General features: G+C 40.9%; 3 protein-coding genes across 8 annotated transcripts in view; 1 reads left to right on the top strand and 2 right to left on the bottom strand.

Moving 5' to 3' along the window:
- The window catches only part of ino80 (INO80 complex ATPase subunit), a 39,997-nt gene extending 29,644 nt beyond the window's left edge, over window positions 1-10,353 (bottom strand). For 3 of the 6 annotated variants that reach the window (XM_055044253.1, XM_055044257.1, XM_055044256.1), the window contains exons 1-18: window positions 10,199-10,353; window positions 7,734-7,798; window positions 7,418-7,606; window positions 7,176-7,339; window positions 7,003-7,073; window positions 6,587-6,733; window positions 6,386-6,503; window positions 6,093-6,295; window positions 5,921-5,974; window positions 5,617-5,820; window positions 5,226-5,418; window positions 4,967-5,034; window positions 4,655-4,876; window positions 3,473-3,553; window positions 2,939-3,034; window positions 1,691-1,750; window positions 612-754; window positions 74-158 (exon numbers count right to left, since the gene is read on the bottom strand). In XM_055044253.1, coding sequence (XP_054900228.1) covers window positions 74-158; window positions 612-754; window positions 1,691-1,750; window positions 2,939-3,034; window positions 3,473-3,553; window positions 4,655-4,876; window positions 4,967-5,034; window positions 5,226-5,418; window positions 5,617-5,820; window positions 5,921-5,974; window positions 6,093-6,295; window positions 6,386-6,503; window positions 6,587-6,733; window positions 7,003-7,073; window positions 7,176-7,339; window positions 7,418-7,566 — 2,058 coding nt within the window. In that variant the 5' untranslated portion in view covers window positions 7,567-7,606; window positions 7,734-7,798; window positions 10,199-10,353. The remainder of the gene's footprint in view (window positions 1-73; window positions 159-611; window positions 755-1,690; window positions 1,751-2,938; window positions 3,035-3,472; window positions 3,554-4,654; window positions 4,877-4,966; window positions 5,035-5,225; window positions 5,419-5,616; window positions 5,821-5,920; window positions 5,975-6,092; window positions 6,296-6,385; window positions 6,504-6,586; window positions 6,734-7,002; window positions 7,074-7,175; window positions 7,340-7,417; window positions 7,607-7,733; window positions 7,799-10,198) is intronic. The other 3 variants (XM_055044255.1, XM_055044258.1, XM_055044259.1) reach the window with 1 other exon arrangement.
- Window positions 10,354-11,316: 963 nt separating this feature from the next.
- vps18 (VPS18 core subunit of CORVET and HOPS complexes) lies at window positions 11,317-17,447 on the bottom strand. Its single transcript, XM_055044518.1, has 9 exons — window positions 17,062-17,447; window positions 16,797-16,938; window positions 16,570-16,661; window positions 15,799-16,049; window positions 15,341-15,694; window positions 13,510-14,772; window positions 12,751-12,960; window positions 12,244-12,480; window positions 11,317-12,084 (listed from the first exon to the last, which is right to left on the bottom strand). Exons 1-9 carry the CDS (start codon window positions 17,165-17,167, stop codon window positions 11,788-11,790), a joined length of 2,952 nt encoding a protein of 983 aa, XP_054900493.1. The 5' UTR covers window positions 17,168-17,447; the 3' UTR covers window positions 11,317-11,787.
- A 1,734-nt stretch (window positions 17,448-19,181) lies between these two features.
- rhov (ras homolog family member V) lies at window positions 19,182-21,604 on the top strand. Its single transcript, XM_055044664.1, has 3 exons — window positions 19,182-19,538; window positions 19,624-19,682; window positions 20,767-21,604. The coding sequence occupies exons 1-3, from the start codon at window positions 19,334-19,336 to the stop codon at window positions 21,211-21,213; spliced, it is 711 nt and encodes a 236-aa protein (XP_054900639.1). The 5' UTR covers window positions 19,182-19,333; the 3' UTR covers window positions 21,214-21,604.
- The last annotated feature ends 3,331 nt before the right edge of the window (window positions 21,605-24,935 follow it).

The following is a 24,935-nucleotide window of genomic DNA, read 5'->3' as shown; positions in this document are numbered from 1 at the left end:
ATAGTAACGACATACAGTTGTTAACACTTCTGATAAGAACACATACATTTAAACGTATACACACACTACAAACCTCAGCCATAGTGTTCTGGATGGGTGTCCCGGTCAGCAGGAGTCTGTTCCGACACTGGAACTGCAGGAGAATTTTCCATCGAACGCTAACAAAAAAAAAAAAGAAAAAAGTTTGTCACTGATATTAACATATGATCCACCACTTACAATATGTGTTTTATAAAGTAAGCACATTTTGATCCGTCTCCAATAAAAACTTGCATGATGCATAGCAGAACAGCTGTGGGAACATTTTTCCAGATGTTTTTGTTGATTTTGAGCTTAAGAACAGTGTCCCTGAAATCTATATCCTGCCTGATTTATGATGTGCCGACCTCACCTAATAGCTTAACTTTTGTATCTGCTCTAGAAAGCATGAGTTCAAAAATAAATTGGCAAACTCTGTTTGATTTCATTGTCCAAAGATCGTTTCGGATCGCAGAAATCAACATTTCTCCTTTTGTCTTAACTCTGCTAAACTGAGTCTTAAAACAACCCAGATTAAATAGTAACATAACAAGCACGAGTAGCAAAACAGACATATGAAAAATCTGCTTTACCTGGAGCTGCTTTTCAGAGCCTGGGCCTCGTCCAGAACCATGTACTGCCACTTGACCCTCTGGAAGTACTTTACATCTTGAACTACCAGCTGGTAGCTCGTGATCACCACGTGAAAAGGTGCGTTTTGTGTATAAAGTGTTTTCTAAGTGAGAATTGGCAAAAGAGAGATAGACTGTTACAAACTACAAGAGCACAAAAAATGACAGAAGCGAAAATAACTGCTTAAAAAATTATAAGCTGTTATTATCTGAATAGATATCTGTTTTAGTATCTCTGTTTAGCATAAATCCAGATCAGCTAGCCTGAAGCTAACAGCTAAACAGAGAGAGACAAAGTCAACTTCTGCCATTTCAACAAAATCCTCCCGTTGTATGGAATGCTATTTTAACAACCTATAAACAGTCATCATGTTTCCACTCAGCCATATTTTTATGTAGAAGCCAAAGATCATTTACACAGGAAAATGGAGGTTGGATGCACTAAAAACTTTCATGAGTGAAACAAGAACTGGATCCAGAACATTTAAACCATTTAAAGTAACGACCTAAAAAAGTAAAGCAGTGTAAAGATTAATATAATAGTGTTCATGATTAGGCACCATATAATATTTGCACTTGGGTTCTTGAAAGGCCTAAAATGTTCTGGCCAGAAATTTTTTTTATTCTGTACAAAAAAAGAAATGTCTCTGATTTTGCATATTACACAGGTTGCTAATCTGATTGGAAATGTTTCACCAGATTCCATTTAAAATAAGTGTTTAGAAAAGGACAGTTACTGGTGGTGGATCGTCTCCTACCTCCATTTTCTGTATTATTAATGGTCCCCATGTAAAAAAATAAATAAATAAACACACAGAAAAGAACAGCCACAAGATTGAAGATTAATAAAATCTTGTTCTCATAAACTGCTATGAGCTTTTTCCTTTACATCTGAGTGGTTTTAAAACAGTGGGAGTCTATTTTGATCTCTTACTACCTGTTACCCTCAGACTTTAGGACCAGACAATCTGGATTTTAAGTGTCATCTATTTTACCAATTAAATAAATGGTTAATATATTCAGTGTAATCTTATTAGTACCTGGCTCCAAAATTTCCGAATAACTTTGCGGTCGTGGGGGTTCCCCCAGTACGGCAGCACCTGCGGGACACAAATCAGCAATGTGACAAAACGCAAAAAGCTGCATTGCTGTTATCGGCGAACAGGCGCTGATCAAAATAATCACAGAGTTAATCTACTCCCTCAGAAACTACCCTTCTCTAAACCCGTCATGGCTTTGATGATCAGCGAGAGAGAAAAAAACATAAACACCAGGGATGTTCACAGGGGAAACATTCAGAGTACAGCACTCACAGTAAATCACAGGCTAACCTGCTGATGTCAAACATGATGTGAAAAGATGTAAATGTCGCTAAATAACTCAACAGCAGCTGTCATTCCATTGTTTTCGGTCAGGTTTGCTCTCACAGTTCAGGAAGCTTATCTTCAGATTGTGTAATGGGGTCTTTTTGCACCCCATTAGCAAAACAAACTGGAACTGATTTGCTTCCAGAACTAATGATAAAGCAGGCTGAATGCTAAGCATAACAAAGACATATTGTGTGTGTGTGTGTGTGTGTGTGTGTGTGTGTGTGTGTGTGTGTGTGTGTGTGTGTGTGTGTGTGTGTGTGTGTGTGTGTGTGTGTGTGTGTGTGTGTGTGTGTGTGTGTGTGCGTGTGGGTGGGGTGTGCGTGTGTGTGTGAGCCAACTTGTAGGTGATAGTAAATGTCTTGCACAGGTATTTATGCTGAGATTAAATTGCACACATTTGGACTTCGTTTAGCATTTAGGTAATCTCTGAAAACAATGTGCCTCACTTTTGTTTGGGGGTATCACAGGAACAAAAGTGGTGAAAACAATTTTTTTTTTACATTTTAACATGCATGTATCCTTTTGTTTTTAACTTCATAATTATACACTGCTTGGTGTTGGTCTATCAAGTAAAATACAGTTAAATTACACTCAGATTTGTGCTTGCAATGTGGAAAAAAATGGGAAAAAAGGAAGGGCTAAGGGTTATGAAAACTTTGGCAAATACATCCATCCAAGGGCCAGAAAGGCCAGCTATGCTATGCAAAAAGATTAGTTTTCAAAAGAATCTTAAAAATTCAAAATAGCCTTCTATTGAGTGAAAAAATAATGTTACAATACTGTCCCCTAATGGATGTTTGTAGAACAAAAAATAAAAAAACCAGTTAAACATTTTTGACACATAAATAGAGATTTTTAGAGGAACATTTTCTCCAGGTGTTTTTGTTTCTGCATTCAGTCGGCATTTCAGATTCCCACCTTGAATTTGGGCACAAAGCGGCTGAACTCCTGGTGCCAGTTGTTGAGCGTGGACGCTGGAGAGATGATGAGGAACGGACCCCAGATGTTATCTCTCTGCGGAGGAAAAGAGCAGACGTCATCACCTGCTACACCAGGTGGTCTTTGCGTATGCGGTTGAAAGAGGGACCCGAAAACAGGAAGTCCTACGAGGAACGCAGCGTGTGTCATTCTGGCATGGATCTAAACAAGCCGCACACCCTCTAGTTACCACTTCTTCCCTTGTTAAGAGGAAAGAGACTAAAGCTGGCAATTTCGCTATTCACATTTGTGAAATCTGACATATTTACTAATGCGGTCAAATGTTCCAACACCTGCAAAAAAAAAAAGAAAAAAAGCCAGGAACTCTTTAGAGGAAGCAGGTGCACAAAGAGGCAGCCCAGTTGATGTTTCCACAAGTGAAAAACAATAGAGACGAGATAATGTTCCAGCATGTCATGGAGGATTTGTGTGAATGAGCCCGCCGCCCCTTTGACCCAGTCCACTGTCTCTCACCTCCGCTAGGTGGGCCAGCAAGGCGATACTTTGAACCGTCTTCCCAAGTCCCATTTCATCTGCCAAGATTCCATTTATTCCCTGTGGCAAAGAGAAGAAAACAAACGGAGGGCTAAATTACTCCATGTGGGTGTTTAATAACGTAATTTTACGGTTTGCCAAAAAGGATACAAAGCAAGGATTGCACAACTAAAATACCTTAAGGTTTGTGTTTTGACGGACCCTGACCGCACACTATGGTCCTGTTTCTTACTTCTCTCGTCTAAACACTCGCTGGTTTTAGTAATACAGACAGAAAAGCTACCAATATGCAAGAGTAGATGTACCGCTTTAAGTTTTTCCGCAACACAGTTGTGAAGTAAAAGCAAAACAAACAAAAAAAAACACTTTTTTTTTTATCTGAAAAGTGTGTTTTGGATTTTTATTGTTCTCAAACCCTGACTGCGATGCCAGATCAGTACATAGTGCTTTTTCAACATCATAACGTTATAATCGGGAGCATGGGATTCATTTTCCCCTGAGGAAAGCTACAATGCTGAATCAGCTCACCACACAACACATGTCCTTCTAACAATCCGAGATGAGGTTGTGCCCAGAAAGCCTCTGCAGTGTTTTTGCTTATGGTTTCCATCTTGTGTAATAAGGTTTCACTTTACATCTCTGCTGCGTACTGTGTAGCTAGACTCAGTATCTGACGATTTTGTTTTTTCTTCCTTTTTTCACACTTCCCAAAACCTTCTGCAATATTTCACAGTACTGCTGCTGAACGACCAAAGGTTTGTTTTCTTTACTATTCATCTTCGAGGTATACATTGTTTGTTTTTTCGAAAGGATAATTCGTCATGTGAAGTGATACTGGTGAGAACAGACCCAGCCCATGCTTGGAAAGACTCAACCTTCAGAAGCTGTCCCTTACATGATGTAGATGAAACGTCATAAATAAATTAAATAATCAGCTGGTGAAGCAAGTCAGATGATATTAAATTACAAAAAGTCATATTACTTCTTTGAAGTATGTGTAAACTAATGTATATATATTTGAGGCCTGGTTACATTTTTAGGCGAGTGCTAAAGATGTGATTTGGAAACCAAAAAAACAAAACAATGTTCCAAAATGTAGCAAAAAAGAAATGCTTTCAGTTTTCCAGTCAAGTTTTTACTGAGAGAGACAGACGGACTTACCTGTTCATAGAGGTTGGCCAGCCAGTTCATGCCTTTGAGTTGATAACCCTTAAGTTTTCCATTGAAAATGGTGGGCTGAGGGATGTCCTCGCCTGCTTGGATGGAGGGGTTTGACAGACTGTAGCTCTCTCCAAACCCAGAGGCCAGTCCTGAGGACATGCAGCCCGCAACATCCAGAGAGGCACTGCGGCTGTCTTTGGCCTCTTCGTCAAACATCCTTGTCTACGTGAAGAGACGATAAAGGGATATTTAAGAGTTCTTCCTTTTGTAGGGAAGGACAGAATTTCAATAGATGGAGGAATATCAGCTTACTCTCTCTTGGTGAATCTGATAAGCTTCTCTAGCATTCCTCAAGGCCTGCGATTTGTAGTATTCACTATCTGTAAGCACATAAAATCATTTGGTTTTGTGTAATTAGAATCAAATTAAATATAAGGTTTTTATTGTCCATATACGGTAGTGGGTGAGCAAAACAAAGTAAAGCTGGAACTTTGGTATCGTTTTTGTCTTAAAAATGCCTCACGATGTTTGTCTAATAAATCTAATAAGTTGCTCAAGCTGCTTATCATACCATAGTCTTCCTGTCCAACATTGATCATCACGCCTCCTCCCACATCAATTTGCCTCTGGGACGATTTGTCTTCAAGCTTTCGCAAAATGTCCTCCTGCGTCGTGTCCCCCAGGCTGGCCTTGCCGCTCATAAAGTGAGCGTACAGCTCCGTCTGAGTGATCAGAAAGTTCAGCTTACGTTGCTGACGTTTAGCCTGCGGAGAGAGTAAACTTCAGTGCATCCAAGATTGTAAAACATTTTTTATGTCAAAATTAAATTCCTTCGCTGAAAAAAAATCTCATTCTCAGTCCTTTTTAGTCAGAAAATAGTTAAATCCAATTGAATGCCTTTTTCAGCTGTGTAGAAACCCTGTTCTAATGTCTCAACCCACATTGACCTTGTGGTGACCTACCTCTCTCATCTCTTCGTCGAGTTTCCTCTGCTCCAGAGCTTCCTTCTCAGCTCTCTTCCTGTGCTCTTTTTCCACTTTGTCATATTTCTTCCAGTAGAGCATCATCTCCTTGGTGAGGCGTCGCGCGCGGGGCAGCGTCTCTTTGCAGTTCTTCTGAGCCTGGATGGCGGCACGCCGGACCTCTCGCATGCACTGGTGGGCCAGCTGGAAAAACACCAAGCAGCTGTTAACGCTTACTGCCGTAAAATAATTTCACAATGTCTGTAAAAGTTTATTTTTAGCATGTAGTTGTGTGTTTGCTCACTTTTTTAGCGTTGGTGAGTACTACATTTTTGGCAGAAGTCTTCTGCTTGAAAGACTGTGATAAAGATCAAGAAAAGTAAAGGTTACTAAGGACAGAGAACAATCTTCAGGTGATATTTTGTCCATCATTGTAGAGCAAATGCGGGTTTGTCCCTTGGTTCTTACACACTAACCTTAGGAATCTCCTTTTTAGCGATGGTGAGCCACACTTTACGCCGCCGTGCATTCAGCTGTTCAACAGTGAGATGTTTTTTCTTCACCATGGGCAGCGGGGCGTCGTGGGAAAACTTAGCAAACACCTTGGTGATATATGGACGCTCCTCGTCAAGAAATTCTTCGCCTCTTTTCTTTTTCTTCTTCACTTTCTTTAATTTTGCTAAACAAAACCAACAACAACAGCAAAAAATAAAAAAAACGTGGAATATTTTACGCGTTTTAGCAGCGACGTCATCACGTCTTTTCTCACCTTTGATTTTCTTCTCGTCTTTAATTTTCTTTTTCTTCGTGCCCAGGTGGCGCTGCTGCTCATAGAACGGATCATGACTTGACAGGAGTCCTGTGCTGTAGTACTGATACTGATGGAGCTGCATGGAGACATGCACACAATTATCAGAAGGGGAACTCTCAAACGGGCAGGACTCTTAGCATGGACCCTGGTTGCTGGCACCTCGCGGTCGGAGTAGAACTTGCTCTGATGCTGCCGATTGTAACGGTGTAACCGCAGCATGTCGTGAAGCTCCTCCCGAGACAAACTGAAGTTGGCGTCGTCAGACTCTGCGTCAGAGTCTGTGGTGTCGTCACTCAGGAGGATGTTCTGCAGACAACACAAGAAAGGAGGCTAAGGCGGAATGCAAACGGTTCAAAATAAGTCAATAAGAAAATGGAAGCAGCACTTCAAGTAGTTATTAACTATTAATACCAGATCGCTAAGTTGTATCACTGTCAATCCTTCACTAATAAACTATCAAATAGTTCTTTATTGACTGCTAATTAGAGCATAATTAACTAATTACAGTATAATTAACTATAAGTTAACTGGTTCTTTCATTGGTTGCATGCATAAACGAAAGCTGCTGTTATTACCTTGAGCCATTTTCTGTTCTTTTTCAACTTTGAAAAATTGTAGAGATTCGTTTTATCGGCCTTTTGGTCTGCTGGATTGAAATGAGAGGAAGAATATTATATTTTTATCAATAAACGTGATGCATTGAGGTTTGTGCAGGACAAAAAACATGCGTCTCTGAACGTCCTCTTACCTTTCCCTTGCAGTACTCCATTAAGGGGTTTGCAGTCTGACAGTGCATCTTCTTGCTCGCATGGCTCACTTTTCACGGACAATGCTGCATGTTGGTTGGAGGCGTCCAGGGAAAGGCCCGTCCCCAAAGCGCCGTCGCTGTCATCGCTATCGTCACTATTGTCGCTACAATAACATAAAACTTTAGTGCATGTAAACCACTGCAGTCCGTCCCTGTGACATCCCCTCTCCTCTTCACTATACCTTATGTCTCTGTTAAAGACAGCAGCGGTTTGTCGCAGAAAACTGTCCAACTTCAGAGATCTTTCCAAGCGCTGCAGATAGAGAGGCTTGGCCAGGCCAGAGAGCCCCGGCGTCCCGTCCTCCTGGCCGCCATCCTGCCCTGACGCCATGCAGCACAAACTCCTCTGCCCGGCAGGGCAGAACCCTTTACTGAAGAAATGCACACACTGAAGATGAGTAAGTTATACACATCTGGAGGCGGCCGAGAGGCTAATTCCAGGACAAACAATATTCTAGAAGCACATAATCCATGCACAAGGACACAGAGGCTCTTTACCTTTTGGGAGAGAAATGGCATTCCTCTTGAGTCCAAGATGAATTACTTCACAAAGGTAAAAGATTCTAGGAGAGAAGAAATCCAATCATTTTCTATTGCATGTGATGCATGAATGCCTGTCATATTTCAAAATCTAAAAGTACGGAGACAGCTATTAACCTACATCCTAACAGTTTGTTAATTCTGCCACAACTGGCCCTTTGAGGACATGTGATGTTGATATGGCTCAGCATGAAAATTGTCGTTTGCAGATGTTGGAACACTGAGCTACTAATTGTTTAGCACTTAGTGTTGACTGGGGATGTCTACGTAACCATTCCTTCCCCAGTCTTTGCATGTAAGTAGCATTCCAACAGATCCACATTTTCATCTCTCGCCCATTTCCGTCTTGTTCCAGTAGCTCATTTGTCATCAAGGCACTCTTGTTCCCCAGCACCTGACGCAGACCTTGTTTGGCCGGGCGACGTCTGAGCCGGCATGTTACGCATCTTAGTATCTCTCATGGTATGAGGTAGGCAGTAGCTTGAAGGGTCATGCCTAAGGACCTAGACTGGATTTGAACCCCACCCTCTGGGGTGAAAGACTGATGACAGGCTCCCAGGCCTCTGGTAGAGGACCCAAGTGCAGAGGATAAGAACCACCCGCGGTGGGTGAGAAGGGAATTTTATTTTATTTTTTTTAGATATATAAATTCATAACATTACATTAGTGAACATATGCGCTTCTAATATGGAAACTCCCTTTTTTTTATATATATATATAGTTTTATATTTCACAGACAAATTGGTAATTGGAGACTTTCAAGTTTCTGGATATATACCTTGATTTGCTCAAAAAGGTTTTTATTAAACAATTGGGCTCTTTAATGACTCGATTTTTGAGAGCATGTATAACTCATAAAATAAGCAGAACACATTTATGCGGTGCAAAATTTCGGGAGGATTGGCACTACCAAATTTCTTGCTGTTCTACAGGGCTTCAGCGACAAAGGTTTTAAATTTCTGGCTCATGTAATGTCTCAAATTATGGGAGTTGTGATCAAGTCACATCTAATGTTTATTATTCTTGGAGTATCTGAAACCTCGTAAACATTAACCAAAATTGGACCACAATTAATTTTCTATTGTCTCATTACAGCAGAGAGGAGGGGGAACAAATAAATGCTCACATTATGGAAAAATAAGAAAGTGCCAACAATTAAGATGTGGATAGAGAGTAAAACACAGACAGTCCATTTGGAAAAAACAAGATATGTTTTGAAGCATAGGCTCTAAATAGCTGATCAAATTTTCCCACCCATTATGAGATACCTCGCTAATATAAGTGTAGCTCATGAGTCAAACAGAATCCATGACATAACCTTTGTATTACTGGCTAATTCTGTTAAACTGGTAACACTAAGATTATCCTATAAGTAAAACTGCTCTGTTTTGTTTGAGGATCTGTAAATGCAGATAAATATTGAAAGTATTCTTTTAATTGACTAAAACATTTCTAATGACTGAAACAAATTATTTTGAGTCTCCCTGTAGGAGTCCAAACTAAGACATAAAGAATCTGTGGCAGTGGCAGGAAAGATTAGTGACAGAAAAATTGAAAAAGAGGGTTCAGTGTTCGAATCCTGTGATGTCAATGTAGCTTTTTACAATAACTGAGAAGGCCAGAAATATATTTTAACATGCTATTGTTGTGGGTGTGTGTTTGTATGTGTGGGTCAAAATAAGAAAGAATTGCCACTTGTAATTATTAATGCGAATTGGCATGCCTGGTTTGCTTTAGGCGTGTTAAACATTAAATTAAATGCAGGCTTTGCTGTTTTTATAGCACATAAATTGTTGCTATTTGTCTGTCATATTTCGTTATAGAGAAGCAGATCCAGGTGAGTGCTGATGGAGGGCTCCTCTTGCTAGCTAACCTTCGTTCGGTTAGCATACAAGCTAACGACCGTTAGCTGGCTCCGATCAGTTATAGAAAGGGGTCAAGGTGCTGGTGCACACATGCGCTGACAGCTGTTTATTAAACCAGCCCTAATAGTTAAGTCAACATTGGTAGATTCCTTCAGTAGCCACCAAATGTAACGGGACAACTGTTCGTCGTAATATTGTTTAACGTGGTTTATTATCAGAAATGCTAGCTGGCTAGCTTATCAGAAACGAAGGAGTTCTGACGAGGACATCGTCTCACGCCATAAATATGAAGTATTCAAACTGGTTCTGTCTCTTTAAGGCCACCACCTCCCAGCCTAAACAATGTATAAAGATATATCAGTTTAATAATAATTTGTTGGCTTGCTTGCTGTTACGACACCGAGGCCCACCTCCCGCGCCTCTCGTACCCTTGCAGCGGGTAACAGCGGAGGCTCGGCTGCCTGGTGTCTGCACGATCCCCATCTTTTAATTCTTTCTCCCTCCTGGCCATCTTCCCCATTGCTCCTTCGCCATAACAACCACCGCGGAGTCTCTCACCTCAGCCCCTTGTCCCCCCTCCGGTCCCTCTCGTCGCTGCTGCCGACTCTCGGTTCTGTGGCTCCAAAATGGCGGTTTGAGGCACCAAGCGAGTCTGTGAGCTTTGAGTCGGCAGCAGCAGCAGAGAGGCGGCCACTTTCTGTTACTGAGAGAGCAGAGACACGACGCCATGGCCAGGTTACAGCAAGGGGCAGGCGCTTTAATCAATGCCAGATAGAGAGACGAGAGTCAACCGGTCTCTTTGAGCCAACACCAGCAACCAAAGAAATTGTCAAAATTTCTCTACGGTTAAAAGATGTTATATTACTCTCACATATGACATTGCAAGTCATATACATATGCATAATACGAGCACGACGATGAATTTTCGATTTCGATTGATAGCGTCTGCTTTCTGCGAAGATTGCCGAACTACGTCTTTCGTCACCACAAGGGAACTCCGTTTTTGGTAAGATGAGGCAGGAGCAACGTTTAAGGATTTTTAGGGTAGAACGAATCGGATTTTGCTTTAAAATACGAAGTAAAATAAGAAAAAAAAAACCCTCCATAAAATTGCTTGAGTAAAATAAAGCAACGTGTCTTTCATTTCTACAATGTACAATATGCTTGTTCCCAGAAAGCACAATACATCTTACATTATTTGTTGTGATTATGGCTTACTGGATACATTAATCTTTAAATTTATCATACTCAGTTCAAAAAATACATTTTTATACAGATGGAATACTTTTGCTTGTTATAAATATGCAATAACTAATATTGAAGAAAACAAGTTACTGCTTTTCATTTAACCATTTTCCTTAAATATAAGTACAAGTTAAGACAAGCGCTCATGTTTTAGGGATCTAAACAGTACAATTTACATTCAGATTTCAGTGACTTAAAATTTGACAAACTTGAGCTCAAAACTAAAAACTTCTGAATCTTTGCCTTAATCTGCTGCTTATACTGTGCTTTCACATCTCCACATATTTCCCTCTACAGCCACTTTGATGTGCATATAATTTTGTACCGTCAGCCTAAAACGAGTGACTATTTAATCAGTTTTAAACATTTTTTTTCAGCTTCAAAACTTGGGTTTTGACGTTGAAAAAACCAAAATCTTGATGTTGCAGCAATTCAATCCCAAAATAGCTTTAATGTGAAGTAACAGTTTATTTTCCGCAGTTACTGAATAGTAAATTATTACAGACCAAGAAACAGAAACAGATGCTGTTGTGTGTTATGTTTTAAGTGCGAAACAACCACCCGACGTAATGCTAAAAGCTAAAGCTTATGTTGTGTGATGACAGCTGCAGTTACTGTCACATTTATGCAATGTACTGTACTGACGGAAAATGTTTGATATTACTTCGTCTTGCATCATCTTTCACAAAGTCAGTTCTTGACAATCGCTCATTAAATACTTATGTTCAAAGTGCAAAGTTTGTTCCATCAGACTGACACACTGACAGCAAAATCAGAAGGATTCTGTAAATCAGAATAGGCACTACCAACAGGCAATCAGGCAAATATCATTTTCTACTGGGTTCCTTGGTCCTACAAGTTTCACAGACAAAAAAAAAAGGCTTTTGCCTCTTTGTTTTCCTTCACAGCCAGCTGGATTTGTCCTGTTCAAATTTCTGTGAATCAATGAAAGGCTTGTCGATGGATTTGATCATCAGTTCGCCACAATACGCGCACTCAGATGCAACGATGTCATCGATGTCCGATATGATCTGTTCACGGCTCGTTGCCCCAATGCCCTTTCCCAGACTGGCTGTGTCCCCTTCCTCCTTTTGAGCAGGACGGTGGCGAGATTTAGAGGACTGTGTTGTAGTAGCCAGTTTCTTCTGGAGCTCTTCCAGGCGATTCTGCTTGAAGGCTGACAGGTGAGGGGTCACTTCCTATATGGTAGGAAAACAAAATGCGCAAAACGAATCACATCTCGGTTGCTAATTTAAGGTTACTGGTTAAAGATCTCTCAGTTTATAAAGCCTTCCTATGAGACATTTCTACAGCTGTACTGTAGCCAGAAAAACAGGAAGTTTAGACAGGCTTTTTACCTGAAACAGGCAGTCGTTATGGAACATGTGTCCACACAGAAACAAATAGAAGGGCCTGTTGAGTAACGGGAAGTCACATGCCGCACACTTTTCTTGGGAATCCACAACGCCGTACTTATTCCTCATTTCCTGGATGTCTTCCCTGATTCGTTTAGCGCTCTCTGTGGCTTCCTCCATTTCCTGCTTCAGCTCCTCGATGTGCTTGTTGTACTCCTCCAGGGAGCTGCAGATTGCCTCCTGAAAAAAGGATTGCATTTCTAAAACAAAACAAATTCAACATTGTGATGTTTTAAAACGATGGTAAGCAAAGTTCCTAAATATACTCTACTGTGTCATTTTGTATCCGCCACATCCCACGGAAGCTGATCATTTCTTAAAATCGCACCTTACTTTCTTGTGCAAAGGCTGTCACACAGTATTGGTTACATTGTTCACTAAAAAGTGCGTTAATCCAATTAATTATGGCTAACGGAAAAAAATTAAAAAATAATCTTTGACGATGAAGACCTTAAAGTGGTCAATGGTGACAAAATCGGGAAAGAAAGGCAAGATGTCTTCGATCTTGAGCAGGTTGCAGCTGGACAGGCAGTTCATGGCTTTCTTCACATCCTTTTCCTCCTGCACCACATGCCTGGCGATCTTAAGCCAAAGCTTTTTCCTCATCTCCTCGTCGTCCTCAGGCAGATCTGCGCAGGACTTGGCCAAGTCCACGTCAACCTATAGACACAAGAAAACTTTTCTAAAACCACATTTAATTCTTGTGAAGAATTGGAACTTGCTGCGTGAGCATTAAAGGGGACATACGCTTCCTTGAATAGGTTCTGATAGGTCTTTTGGCTGTACAAAACACATTCATTAAATTTTTTTCACAAAATTATTCTGAAATAGTGTGATTTTAGTCTCGAGAGTTATGCCTATTTTGAGTTCATTTAGGGCCTCTTGTCACTTTGAATCCAAATAAGCTGCTGCTGGCCATGCCCCCCAACTAAACATTTACAATTGCACATGAAAATGACTGCAAAAAGATATCCAATTGTACAACTCTACATCTTTGAAAAGCAAAAGTGGAGCCTCCTGCATGACCAACAAGAATGCAGCAAGTGCTTTCTTCATTGTAAGTCAACAACAAAATACTTGGGTGTTTTTTTTAAGTGCTTGGGCTATTATTGGAAGCAGTTGAGACCCAAATGTAAGTGCAAGAAAGTGCAGCAAGTAAATTTTACATAATAGGCCCCCTTTAACAAACCAAGAAAGAGCATCACTTACTTGTAAAGCCAAATCCACTGCCTCCTCATGTAGTTCCATTATTCTATAAACCAGCACACAGGCCTGAAGAAAGCCATGCTCCGAACACAACCTGAGTGCATACTTCAGGTCATAGTGGATCTCTGAGGGGTGAGTACCCGCCTGTCTTAGATATTGCAATAGAGAGTCTGGCTTGTACTTCGCATAAAGTGACAGCAAGTAGTTATGAATGGCTTCCTCAGTGACGTTCAGCTCGTAAACACAGAACTCCATGTAGCGGATGGTCTCGTTGATCTGCTGGGCGCTGCCCATCTGGCTGTAGTTCATCAGAGCCGGGATGAGCTTCTTCGGGTCCAGCCTCTTGCCCATCTGGATCCAGGCATTCACCACGTTCTTGGGAATGTGCTGCATGAGGACCGGCGAGAACTTGTAGAAGAGCTTTTCATCACAGTGCTTGGCAAGCACGTCCAGGGCAGCGCTGAAATTGTCGTGCTGGCAGTAATGGGATATGACCCTCTCGTAGTCCTGCATGACGACCGAGAAGTAAACCATGTCGTCCATGTTTCCATGGCTGGCCAGCAGGTCGTAAATGGTGCCGCGGTTGTTGAACAGGCAGTCCCTGTGCTTGGAGCTGTTCAGGAACTGGCGGAACTCGTCTCGGGTTTCCTGGAAGATGAGGGTGTTGTCGTCGCTCTCCAGCTGCCCGAGTCGGTTCAGGTACAGCTCGGTCAGCCAGGTGACCAGCAGGGTGATCTGAGTTCTCTCGCTTTGTTTCAGATTGTTCAGTTTCTTCAGTAAGAACTCCTTCAATGCTTCTTCTTGTTTTGCTTCAATGAATTTGAGCGCTATTTCTTCAAAGTAGTTCTGAGTGAGTGCGTAGCACTTGGCGCTCTCCAGGTATCTCCTGTTCTTGAAGCAGTACTCGGCCTCCTTAGCTAGCACCATGTCCATGCACTCGGGCCGATCGCGGCAGTACTCCTTGGCGAGGTCAAACTTATTCATGCTCATGTACATCTGCCAGACGTCCCTAGACTCGCGTTGGATGTGATATCGGAAAACCGCCTGCTCCGTGTAGATCCACACCAACCCCCCAATCGGATCTTTGATCATTCTCTTAAGGGGGACGAATTTATCTGGGAACACATCTTCGTACACCACCTGTCCGTTCAGAGTGCAGATAGCCTTTATTCGGTCATGAAGCAGCAGCAGGAAGTGGAACTGTGTCAGCACAATGGATATGGGTTTGTTCTGGCTAATGTCAATGTCTGGTGTGTATTCCCATACCTGAGAGAACAGATTAGCAGAAGGTTTGTTGCAGAGAAAGTTAAGACCCCCACATACTTCATCTGAAGCTGAACAGGCGGCACGCAGTCAGTTAGCGCCACACATTTCTACCGACAGCCTCCTCCTGAATGGAAATTTTGACGTTACAATTTCCATCCAGGAGTAACTTACCATTCACCAATCATATAATTATAGTAGTCATATAGTGAAGAATATTACAAACGTACATAATTCCTCACAAGTTAAACGTTCCTCAAAAGTATTCATATCTCCTGCAGATACAAAACCTGCACAGGGAAAGTGAACGAGTCGAAAGAAAATATTAACTTTGCTGTGTGAATGCATTTCCCCATAAAGCACAGCAACAAACATCTGATCAATCAGACAACAGTTCGCACAAAGTTCTTCTGGAATAGTTCGACCAGGGCCTGGCGTCGAGTGCGGCACGCAGTCAAAAAGATTTTTGAAATTTTCATCACGTGTCTACATCAATGACAACCAAGTTTGACTGTCATGTATGTGGGAGCCTTTAATCTTGAACAGGTAGAACCATCTAGAAGATATTTACCTGGACATCACTCAGCAGGGAATCGGGCCGGACGTAGTCCAGCTGGCCATAGAGAACGCCATTACCCATCATCCAGGCAAACGCTTTGGGGAAGTTTCTAAGTTTCGCTGTGTAGAAGGTAATCTCACTGTATCCCATGTTGGCTGGGAACTCCTGGAAACTGGGCAGCAGGTCTTGGTTCTGACTGAAGATGGTGCTGAGACCTTGCTGCTCCGACCCTTCGGCCACCTTACCCACAAACTGGAACAGGCGCTTGCGGGTGGTGGCAATGATGAAGTACTTGTTTTCTGGGCTTCGCTCTATCTCCAAGCAGCAGACTGGTGCTGGCCTGCCATCCTCTTCCAGGGAGTGGACCTGCCACAGGACAAAATTAAGTAAGCATTTAAGTAAACATGCAAGAGGAATAAATAATGTAAACATTCACAAAAACGAAAGGGAAACTTCAATCCAACACTTGCCTGTCTGAAGTACTGATCCGGGTTGGTATTGAACAGGCTGCCCTCGTTCGCAGAGATCTCAGCTTCAAAGATGATCCCTTGACTGGTGCCAACCAGGATGGGCCCAGTGCTGGTCTCGTTGCCCAGCAGCTTGTTCCAGCCCACGCTCTCGATGAGGTGGCCTCTCCAGCGGGACAGACTGCGCACCTTCTGGGTGTTCCTATTAAGGTACAGACACTCGCTGGTATTCAGGCTGATCAGCAGATGGGAGCCTGCGGACAAAAAATACAGAGGAGGATTTAGCTGTTTTATGCATCTCGTAATCATACCACTGTCACATTATTGTGATAAATTATGGTGTGTGAAGCTTGTGCATTTGCGTTTGGAATAACACATCTGAAAAACAAGAATAAAGTACAGAAAGGTGTAGCGACGTAGTAAATTGCCTTTTTTATAGCTGCAGAGTAACAACAACAAATATAATAAGCAAAAATCTTTGGTGAATGTCTTTTGTGAATCTTTGGAGTAATTCTGGCTAAACACAAATGCACCAATTCTGCTTGTGAAAAGGTAGGAATATCTCATAATATGAGATCAAAATTATGAACTTGTTTGTAATGCATTATTGCATGAATTTCCAATTAAATATATTATGTGTGCTTCAAATTGGACAAATTGTTAAAATAAAAGTACAAGGGTTCATAATACTTTTGCAGCAACATGTTGTTAAATTATTGTTTTGGACCACTTGTTTTTCATGATAATATATCCTTATGCATTTTAACAGTTTACCTGTCGGGTCCAGGAACAGTTTGTACACTTTGCTGTCATCTTTCCTTCCTAATTCGGTTTGGTTGGGTTGATCTGGTTTTGCCAAGTCAATCCTGAACAGAACCGACAACATTACTGTCAAAAGCTTGACTTGGATGGCAAATAACTGACAGATATCAGCAGAACACCTTAATAATAACCACAAGAACGTATAGCCTTTGTTTCCCTGTTTAAAAAGAACTTTTTACCTTAACAACGTGTCTTTTCCCAGACTCATGCAGAGCTGGTTGTTGCAGACTGCCAGGTGATTTATCCTCTCAGGTGGAGTGAAGTCAATCCTCTGCTTGTTGAATATTGGCTTTTCTTCCTCCAGTCTGACATTCACAAAGCCTGGGGCAGACGACAAGAGCAGCGGTTCAACTTTTGCAGACATTGGTTTGAACGTAGCTTTACAAAGCAGTGCTCTTTAATGCACTGGTTCCTCTTTTGCTAAAGAGAGCATGGAAACCTTACCTGAATGCGTTAGCCCGATGTTAGCAGAGCCCAGGCGGCTGTGTTGCTGAGAACTTTGCCGGATGTTTTGAGAATCCTCATACTCATCAAGAATAGAAGCCATCATAAAAATGAGCAGTGGAACACTTATTTTACCCCCTACAATTCAGATGCTCGACATTAGCTAGCTAGCTAGCTAGGTTTGGCAACATGCAACAGTTCTATGTTCAGCTAACCTGTTTACTTTCTCGATTTCTATCTGAATTGGAAATAAATACGCACAGCAAGCCGTAAAATGTTCACCTAAACTTCAAAGGCATTGGGGAAAGTACGTTTCAGTCACTCGTGCAAAAAAATAGCATCCAAAATAGCTTCCGACTGCACAACACAAGGCGAAACCTCAGAGTCAGGTGATCAGGGAATCATGTGATCATTGTGGGTGTAGTGCCGCCTTAAACCAACAGAGGGCGCACTGAGTGTAGATTAGAATGGTGTGAATTGAGATATTAAAATACAAAACTAGAAAAGTTGCTCTTTAAGTGTAATATCTAATACGATATGAAGCTATGTATGTGATTTGTGTATAATGTGCAGATATCTCTTTTTTATGTATCTGAATCTTACTGTGAGCCAAATAAAGGCCAATTTAAGGACTTTTAGGATGCTTTGCAAACATGTTCACAAATGTTTCCACATTTTGTCCCATTACCATCAAAAACTTCAAGCATCGTGGAGGGTTTTCCGTGCATAGTCAACACAACATGGAGTATAAATAAAATTGAAGTAGGATGGAAAGTCTTGCCCCTGTAGCTTTCCAAAATAATTTAAATTCAGCCATCGTGAATTGAGAGCTTCTGCTTTAAGAGCAATACACAATTGTCACTAAAGTTTCCTAAGTGGATTCAGGTTTGGACTTTAAATGGGCCACTCTAACTCATGCATATGCTTTGATCTGTCATGTTATTGTTCTTATGTGCATGGGTGTTTAAAGTTGCTCTTTTGTGAAAAGGTGAGTCTTCACCCCGAGTCTCAGGTTTTTTGACAACATTAAGTGTGTATTGTGTATTGTGTATCCATCAATTTTCCCACAAACTCCGATAACGTTAAACCCCCATTCACCCATGTGTCACAGCATGATGCTGCCACCACTATGTTTCACTGTTACCACCGTCTGTTCAGGGTGAAGTGTATTATTTTTTTGTCACAGGAAGCATCTTGAACATAGTCGTTAAAAGCTTCAGAGTCATCCAACCAGTCCAATTGTCTTCCGCATGTTTGCAGCCCTCGTGCCAATCAGGAAGCTGAACTTCTTTTGATACTGACTTTCTTCTTGTAATTTTTTTTTCACTATCATTTCATCACCAAACTTTCCTTTTACCTTCTTTCCAAACCCCCCCCATAGCCTGTCTTTGCTGTTTGTGCACTGACATACTCTAACATTAATGGGTTTCATTTAGGGGTATCATTTTGTAAAATCAAAATCAAAATTCTTTAAAGATGACTACTTTGTTGAAAATATTATTATTATTATTATTTAGTTTGTTTTGTTTTTATGTCATAAATTCAAGTTGTGCCGCTAAAGTCTTGATTCATTTTGGGTTGTTTATTTGTGGGTCTTTTGTTGTTGTTTTGTTTCTCTTTGTTTGTTTGTTTGTTTAGTTTTGTTTGGCCTGCTGTATGTGTTGTGAATATATAACTTACAAGTTATGATACCTTATGAGGTTGATTGTATATGCTGACATGAATAATAACAACAATACTACTACTACTACTACTACTACTACTACTACTACTACTACTAATAATAATAATAATAATAATAATAATAATAAACAAAATATAGAGTTATTAGACTTAAAGACCTGCAAAGAAATCAGATTTTAATTTACAATGTACTGTAGTGTCGGTGTGCGACTTAAAATCCCAATAAAACTGGAGTTTGTATTTTTTACATGATAAAAAAGGGCATACATTTTAAACCATCATGTGGGATTTTAACCCTGACTTTGAAACGCATGCTCTGCTAAACCTCTTTGTTTAAAGCTCTCTTATCTTCATGGGAGTGCCTATGCAAATCACCAACCTGTCGGAGCAGAAGGGCGCATTAAGAAAGGCGCCTCCCACACTTGTTGCTGCGCGTCTCGCGGAAGGAGTCGCGACCCTTCAGTCGCGGCAGTGATGCGCGGCGCGGACACGCACAGGCGCTTCGCTCTCTGATTTACCGGCCGCAGCGAACAGGCAGGTGGGAGGCAAACGGAGTTGGCGTGCCGAACTTTGACGCTCGCACCTCGACATGCCACCCCAAATGGATTACTTTTACCACGAGTCCCGAGTCCCTTCAGCTTGCGGGCTTACCCGGGAGGACGAGCTGGACCCCGATGTGATCAGCTGCATGCTGGTCGGAGACGGAGCGGTGGGGAAGACCAGCATGATCATCAGCTACATCTCCAACGGATACCCGGCGGAGTACCAGCAGACAGGGTTTGATGTGTTTTCTGGTGAGTTGTTTTTTGTGAGTTGTTTCTCCCACTGAGAAATGTTTGGTCTGTCGTTGGAACTCATTGATCAGGTTGCTTGCTGCAGGTCAGGTCCAAGTGGAAGGGTCTCCAGTAAAAATTCAACTTCTGGACACAGCTGGACAGGTAAGGTTCTTATTTTGTACATGTGTTTTCAGCAGTACTTCATGCTGAATGATGTAGATTTTGTTGATATTGTTTGAGACACTTAAAGTTACACTTTTAAAGAACCATTTGGAATATTGACTTTTCACAAGCACTCAGATAAAATGCATAAGTGAACTAAGAAGATGCATAGGGCCTCCAAACCAATAGGGGACAACAAAGAGCACCAGAATTGTCACACAAGTTGGGTTTGTGAACGTAGATACTTTTGAAAGGGTTATTGAAGAAGTTATTGTTACAAATGAAGATGCACCAATCAGTCGGCCACAGATTGGAAATGGCCAGTTTTCTCTCGATCACCTTTGAACGGTGGTTGGCAGGTCAAAACGGAATATTTATAGTTTTTCCTCTCATTAAATGCGTCAAAAATAAGAACTTCAGCCACACATCAACCAACATTCATTTGAGTTTCGTCAGAGCCAAATTTGAAGGAACATAATTTGCTTTGATACATAAATGGGACGATCTTGTGATTCCTTTATTTTCAGTGGGATTCCAAGCCTGTATGTCTACAAAACAAAATCTACAGTACTTAAAAAAGAAAAAGTATTTTTTTATGTTACAATTCTTAGACTTTTTTCCAATTTTGCAAATGTGTTTTGTATTACCATGTCAGACAAAAGCTATTTGCCTTCTATGAAATTATCTGAATTATTTTCCAAAACGAAGCTGGACAGTAAAATCCTATGGAAATGCATGCTTGGATATTTTTACACACGCACAATATCCTAACAGCTATAAATATATTTGTCATTATTTGTTTGCTGAATTTACTTTATAATTTCAAAGCATAATATTGGTTACTTTTTTAAGTATGAAAAGGATAAAAGGTTTTTTAGGTTGATTTTTATCATTTCAAGGTGTAATGCCTGAAAACCTTGACATTCTTTGTTGAAACCAGTTTGTGACTCAGTAGCAAGATTTCTCAATTAATTTTAATCTTTTCGCTCACTTCCAGTGAGTCAGTGATTGCCGCTTCCCCGGTCGTGTCTAGAGATCTTGAGTGATACTCAAACAGCTCTGTGTGTCTTTGTTTGCCTCGCAGGAAGAGTTTGACGAGTTCCGGGCTCTGTCCTACGCCCATGCCGACGTCTTCCTCCTGTGCTTCAGCATGGTCGATCCCGACTCGTTCCACAACATCACCAAGAAGTGGGTGCCGGACATCCGGGCCCACAACGCGTCCTCCCCCATCATCCTCGTTGGGACTCAGCTGGACCGGCTGCTGGATGTCAACGTCCTCATCGACCTGGACAAGTGCAAAGTCAAGCCGGTGCTGAGCTCACGGGCCCGGAGCCTGGCGGACAAGATCCGGGCCACGGACTACATCGAGTGCTCGTCGCTGACACAGAAGAACCTGAAGGAGGCGTTTGATGCGGCTATTTTTGCTGCCATTAAGAACAAAACGCGCAAGGGGAAGAAAAGGAGGTTTTCCGACAGGCGCACCAAAGCTTTCTCGAGGTGCAGCTGGAAGAAGTTCTTCTGCTTCATCTGAACTCTTTCCAAATTCAGTTCTTTGAAGACTCTTTATTTATTTAAGTTGTCTTTTCATGAAATAATTTGTGGAATTGTTTATTAGTAAAGTTGGCTTGTCTTTTCTTTGATGCCAAATACAGATAGAGAGGCGGACGGTACTATGAACTGACCAAGCAAACACAAGGACATTTCCCAGCCTGTGATTGGTGTCACACTTACCAGACTGTTGCATATTCACATATTTGTTCCAAGTCAACAAGAGAAGAAGGGTTTGCACATGCTGTTTTTTGTGTGTCCACCAGTCGTGTGGTGCACACGTCAGAGGGATAGAATATTGAGTTGAGGCTTTATGAGGTGCAGCTGCAGAGGCCTGACCAGTATATATATATATATTTTTTTTTAAAAGGAAAGAAGCAAAACAACAAATTTGCATGCTCTACTTTACTATTGGCTACAAACCGAAAGTGGTGGGACTCTGTGTCCTGGCCGATGGGTGTTGTTTTCTCACTTTTCTCGCAGCAATGACTTAATTTTATGTGCCGGCTACAATTAGGCGCAGCATTCTTACCTGTTCGTGAAAGCTTCCCCGGCTGGTTTGGTCGGGCTTTTTTTTATTCTTCCAGGAAGCCAGGTGACACACCTGCTGAACCTGACATTCGTATTTTGATTCGATTTTTATGATTCACAACAAAAGCGTATATATTTTTTTCATTTCAAGGAAACGTAATGTCGCTCCCTTTTCAATCTTTTGGCTAAGACAAAAACTGGTTCTTGTCAATGGTGTCTTGCTGTACAGACACCATTGGCTTTCTGTCTCTTCAATCTGCATCTGTCAAAGCAAAGCACTGCAGGAGTCTTTTTTTTCCCTTTCAAAAATCACCCGTCATTGTTTATTAGCTCAATACACTCCTGATCTCTGACGCACAGTGAGCACAGGCAGAGAAAAGACTCAAAGCCTCGATCTGAATGTTGCTTTTCAACTTTATGCCTTTCAAAAAAAAAGAAAAACCTTTTGGAAAGTTTTGCACTCCAGTGTTATAATATGAGGAACATATATGTGTATATAAGTACAAGCTTTACTATGCTTCTTGTGGAAGTGAGTTTCATGTTTTTGTTTATTCTAAACAAGTGCGGGTCCATGTTTACTGGCACCACATGTAGAAATGTGTAAAGCGCCTTAAAATGACTTCATTTTGTTTTGCAGTTGCATAATGTTACACAGAAAATGCTACGCAGATCTCTTTTGCGAGGTTTCTCGCCTCCCTGACATCCTCCTGAAGTGTGCAAAGTCACAATGTAGTGCAAGATGTTTGCCACAGTTCCAGATGTTTGATGCTTTTTAATAAATGACTGCGGGTATGGGCAGGCATAGACATGGCAGTGTTTTCCTGCAGCCATTTCCTGACTTATGAAGGTCAACAGCAGTCTGTTCTCTTGTCTTTCCCATTTTGAAGGAGGGATAAGAGAACTTTAATGGCATTTAACGTTAACTCCAGGAAACAAGAAGTTACGGATAACTTATTGACAGTCGATTGACGTTCTGACCACATTAAAAAAATGAAGTGGAAGTGTTACAATGCATCACATGTTTTGTGTGTGCGCGATTTGTTTTCTGAACTGCGGGCACATAAAATAATAAGATAAATGATGTCATGCTAATGGATGGATTTTTTTTGGGCGTATGTTTTTAGTGAGGAAATATGCAACTGCAATAAAATATTATTTCATCTTAAGGGGTTTTACACAGCTTTACCAGAGAGTTTATATTTATGTGGGGCACTGGGTTTTAAAAGCTATCAAGCTTTAAAACTATGATTTGTTACATTTTTTGGCATCACTGTCATCTCAAAACCATCCCGATTCTTTCCTTTATAATTCAGATGGACATGATGAAAACAATAAACAAAAAGCTTTTTAAAGTAAATCTGTGTGTCCTTTGTGAAGATCAGCTGCACAGTTTGCAATTATCATGTCTGATGGCAATGGCTGATACAAAACATACACACCCTCTTTTCTACAGGTTTTCAGCTTCAGAAAACTATAAAGCTTGACTGGTTTGTAGTTACCGCAGTAGGGATAAATCCCATTTTCTTGGCCCTTCATCAAACATTTCTAAAAGTTAAAGTGAAGCAGCTGTTTTTGTGGCGTCAGGACATTTCTTAGGAGAGCATTTGGAAACAAAGTAATCAGGCTTGCAAATGTGCGTTTTAAGGCACAATCACCGCTGTTATGTCTAATTTAACCCGTTCAGCATTTTATTTTATTTTTTTACAAACTGTTTTTGTTCATTTTCTTAAGGCACAAAAATAAGGTTGGGGGGAAAAATGTTTACAAAAAAAAATGAAATAAATTCCAGATTTTTTTTGTAGATGATCATTTGTAAGTTTCTCCAAATACAAAGTTTTTTGTAAAACACATTAGTACAGCAGTATTAGTCTTAAAGGGTTACTTGATGTCACAATATATTTTTTTACCTGTACAAGTCCTCTGCATTAGAAAAAGGGACTGGATATTCCTGAGTTGTTTTTTCATCTGTCTGCCATATTGGATTTAACAAAAATGGCCAATATGACAGCATATTGTTTGATGCCATATTGTCCACGTCAGTGGTTCATGTGCATTTCTAACATAAAAATTCATAAGAACACATGGGAAAAAATGGCTTCTAGATTGCTGCCCACTGCAGTGAGCATTATGTATGAAAGGGTTAAATTTTTCTGACATTAAACTTAGTGTAACTGATTATTGCCAATCACTTTATATCTTCTTCTCAAGCTAAAATGTTTTACTTTCAGTAGAAAGTGTAGTTTGATACAAATTATTGTACATTGTTTAATTAAATTCTAATCTTAATAAAAGGGGGAGTGGACTCCTAATATTAGCTAAAATATATTCTGCCACAAAAACTGAAAAATAACCTCTGTTATTCCAGGTGTTTACATTTTCATGGGTCTTGAAATAATGTCCCTGTTTTTTATTCCCCAGGAAGTGGGGGATTAGGAGAGCTGGTGGAAAGAGTAATGGTAGTAAATGGGATTCAGCCAAATTGCCTTCTGAATTGTGTTTTGAATGTTTTGTCACATGACCAGTAACTTCTGACTGGTTTTTATGGGAATCCACATAATGGGTTTTAGTGGCAATCACTTACTAATTGTGATTTCAAAGGAATGAAGACATTAGAGACTATCTCTCAAGGTTAAGTCATTTTCTGTCATTGAGCATAAACTTCTTCGGTGGTCTGTTGTTAGGAATAAGAGGCTGAAAAGATTAAAGGGTCCATTATGGTCATTTAAAGACTGAGCTCTGCTGACGTAAAGTGGAAAAGACTGAGACGAGAAGCGTCGTGAAATGGTTGGAGGCCACGACAGCTGTGCGGTGGAGATGAGTCACAAGTGAGCTGGAGGACAAAAACAACCGCTCAGCCTGGTACACCGGCTGTATGTTTGCCGTTAGTCAGTGTGCCCTCCGTCATGCGCTCGTGTGTCAGGTCTCCGTCTGACCTTCTGCTGTTCGGGACATCCGGTTTCTGACCCTGTTTGGAGAGGTCACACACGGGAGCTGATGTTTGGTCATCTGACGCTGTCACAAGTTGGAGAAGTGAACTTTGAGTCGCCTCTCTCATGGATCAGATGCTGCTAAAGAGCCGTGACCTTTGGTTAAAATAGTTAAGATATCACATTACATGTGGCCTTTTCTTCCAATGAAGAAGTTTGAAACATATGGATATAAATATATAAACAT

The sequence above is a fragment of the Poeciliopsis prolifica genome, unplaced genomic scaffold, assembly GCF_027474105.1.
Source record: "Poeciliopsis prolifica strain line A6 unplaced genomic scaffold, Auburn_PproV2 SCAFFOLD020, whole genome shotgun sequence".
NCBI classification, from domain to species: domain Eukaryota; kingdom Metazoa; phylum Chordata; class Actinopteri; order Cyprinodontiformes; family Poeciliidae; genus Poeciliopsis; species Poeciliopsis prolifica.
This window is presented reverse-complemented; position numbering and strand designations above follow the sequence as displayed.

What these genes read in the sequence shown, in the direction of transcription:
- vps18 (XM_055044518.1), bottom strand. Translation starts at nt 17,167, where the DNA reads ATGATGGCTTCTATTCTTGATGAGTATGAGGATTCTCAAAACATCCGG. An exon ending in ACTGTTCCTGGACCCGACAG is followed by an intron (nt 16,050 to 16,569) that starts GTAAACTGTTAA and finishes TTTTGTCCGCAG; the next exon opens with GCTCCCATCTGCTGATCAGC. An exon ending in TCACCATTGACCACTTTAAG is followed by an intron (nt 12,481 to 12,750) that starts GTCTTCATCGTC and finishes TCCTTTTTTCAG; the next exon opens with GAGGCAATCTGCAGCTCCCT.
- rhov (XM_055044664.1), top strand. Translation starts at nt 19,334, where the DNA reads ATGCCACCCCAAATGGATTACTTTTACCACGAGTCCCGAGTCCCTTCA. An exon ending in AGGGTTTGATGTGTTTTCTG is followed by an intron (nt 19,539 to 19,623) that starts GTGAGTTGTTTT and finishes TGCTTGCTGCAG; the next exon opens with GTCAGGTCCAAGTGGAAGGG. An exon ending in TTCTGGACACAGCTGGACAG is followed by an intron (nt 19,683 to 20,766) that starts GTAAGGTTCTTA and finishes TTTGCCTCGCAG; the next exon opens with GAAGAGTTTGACGAGTTCCG.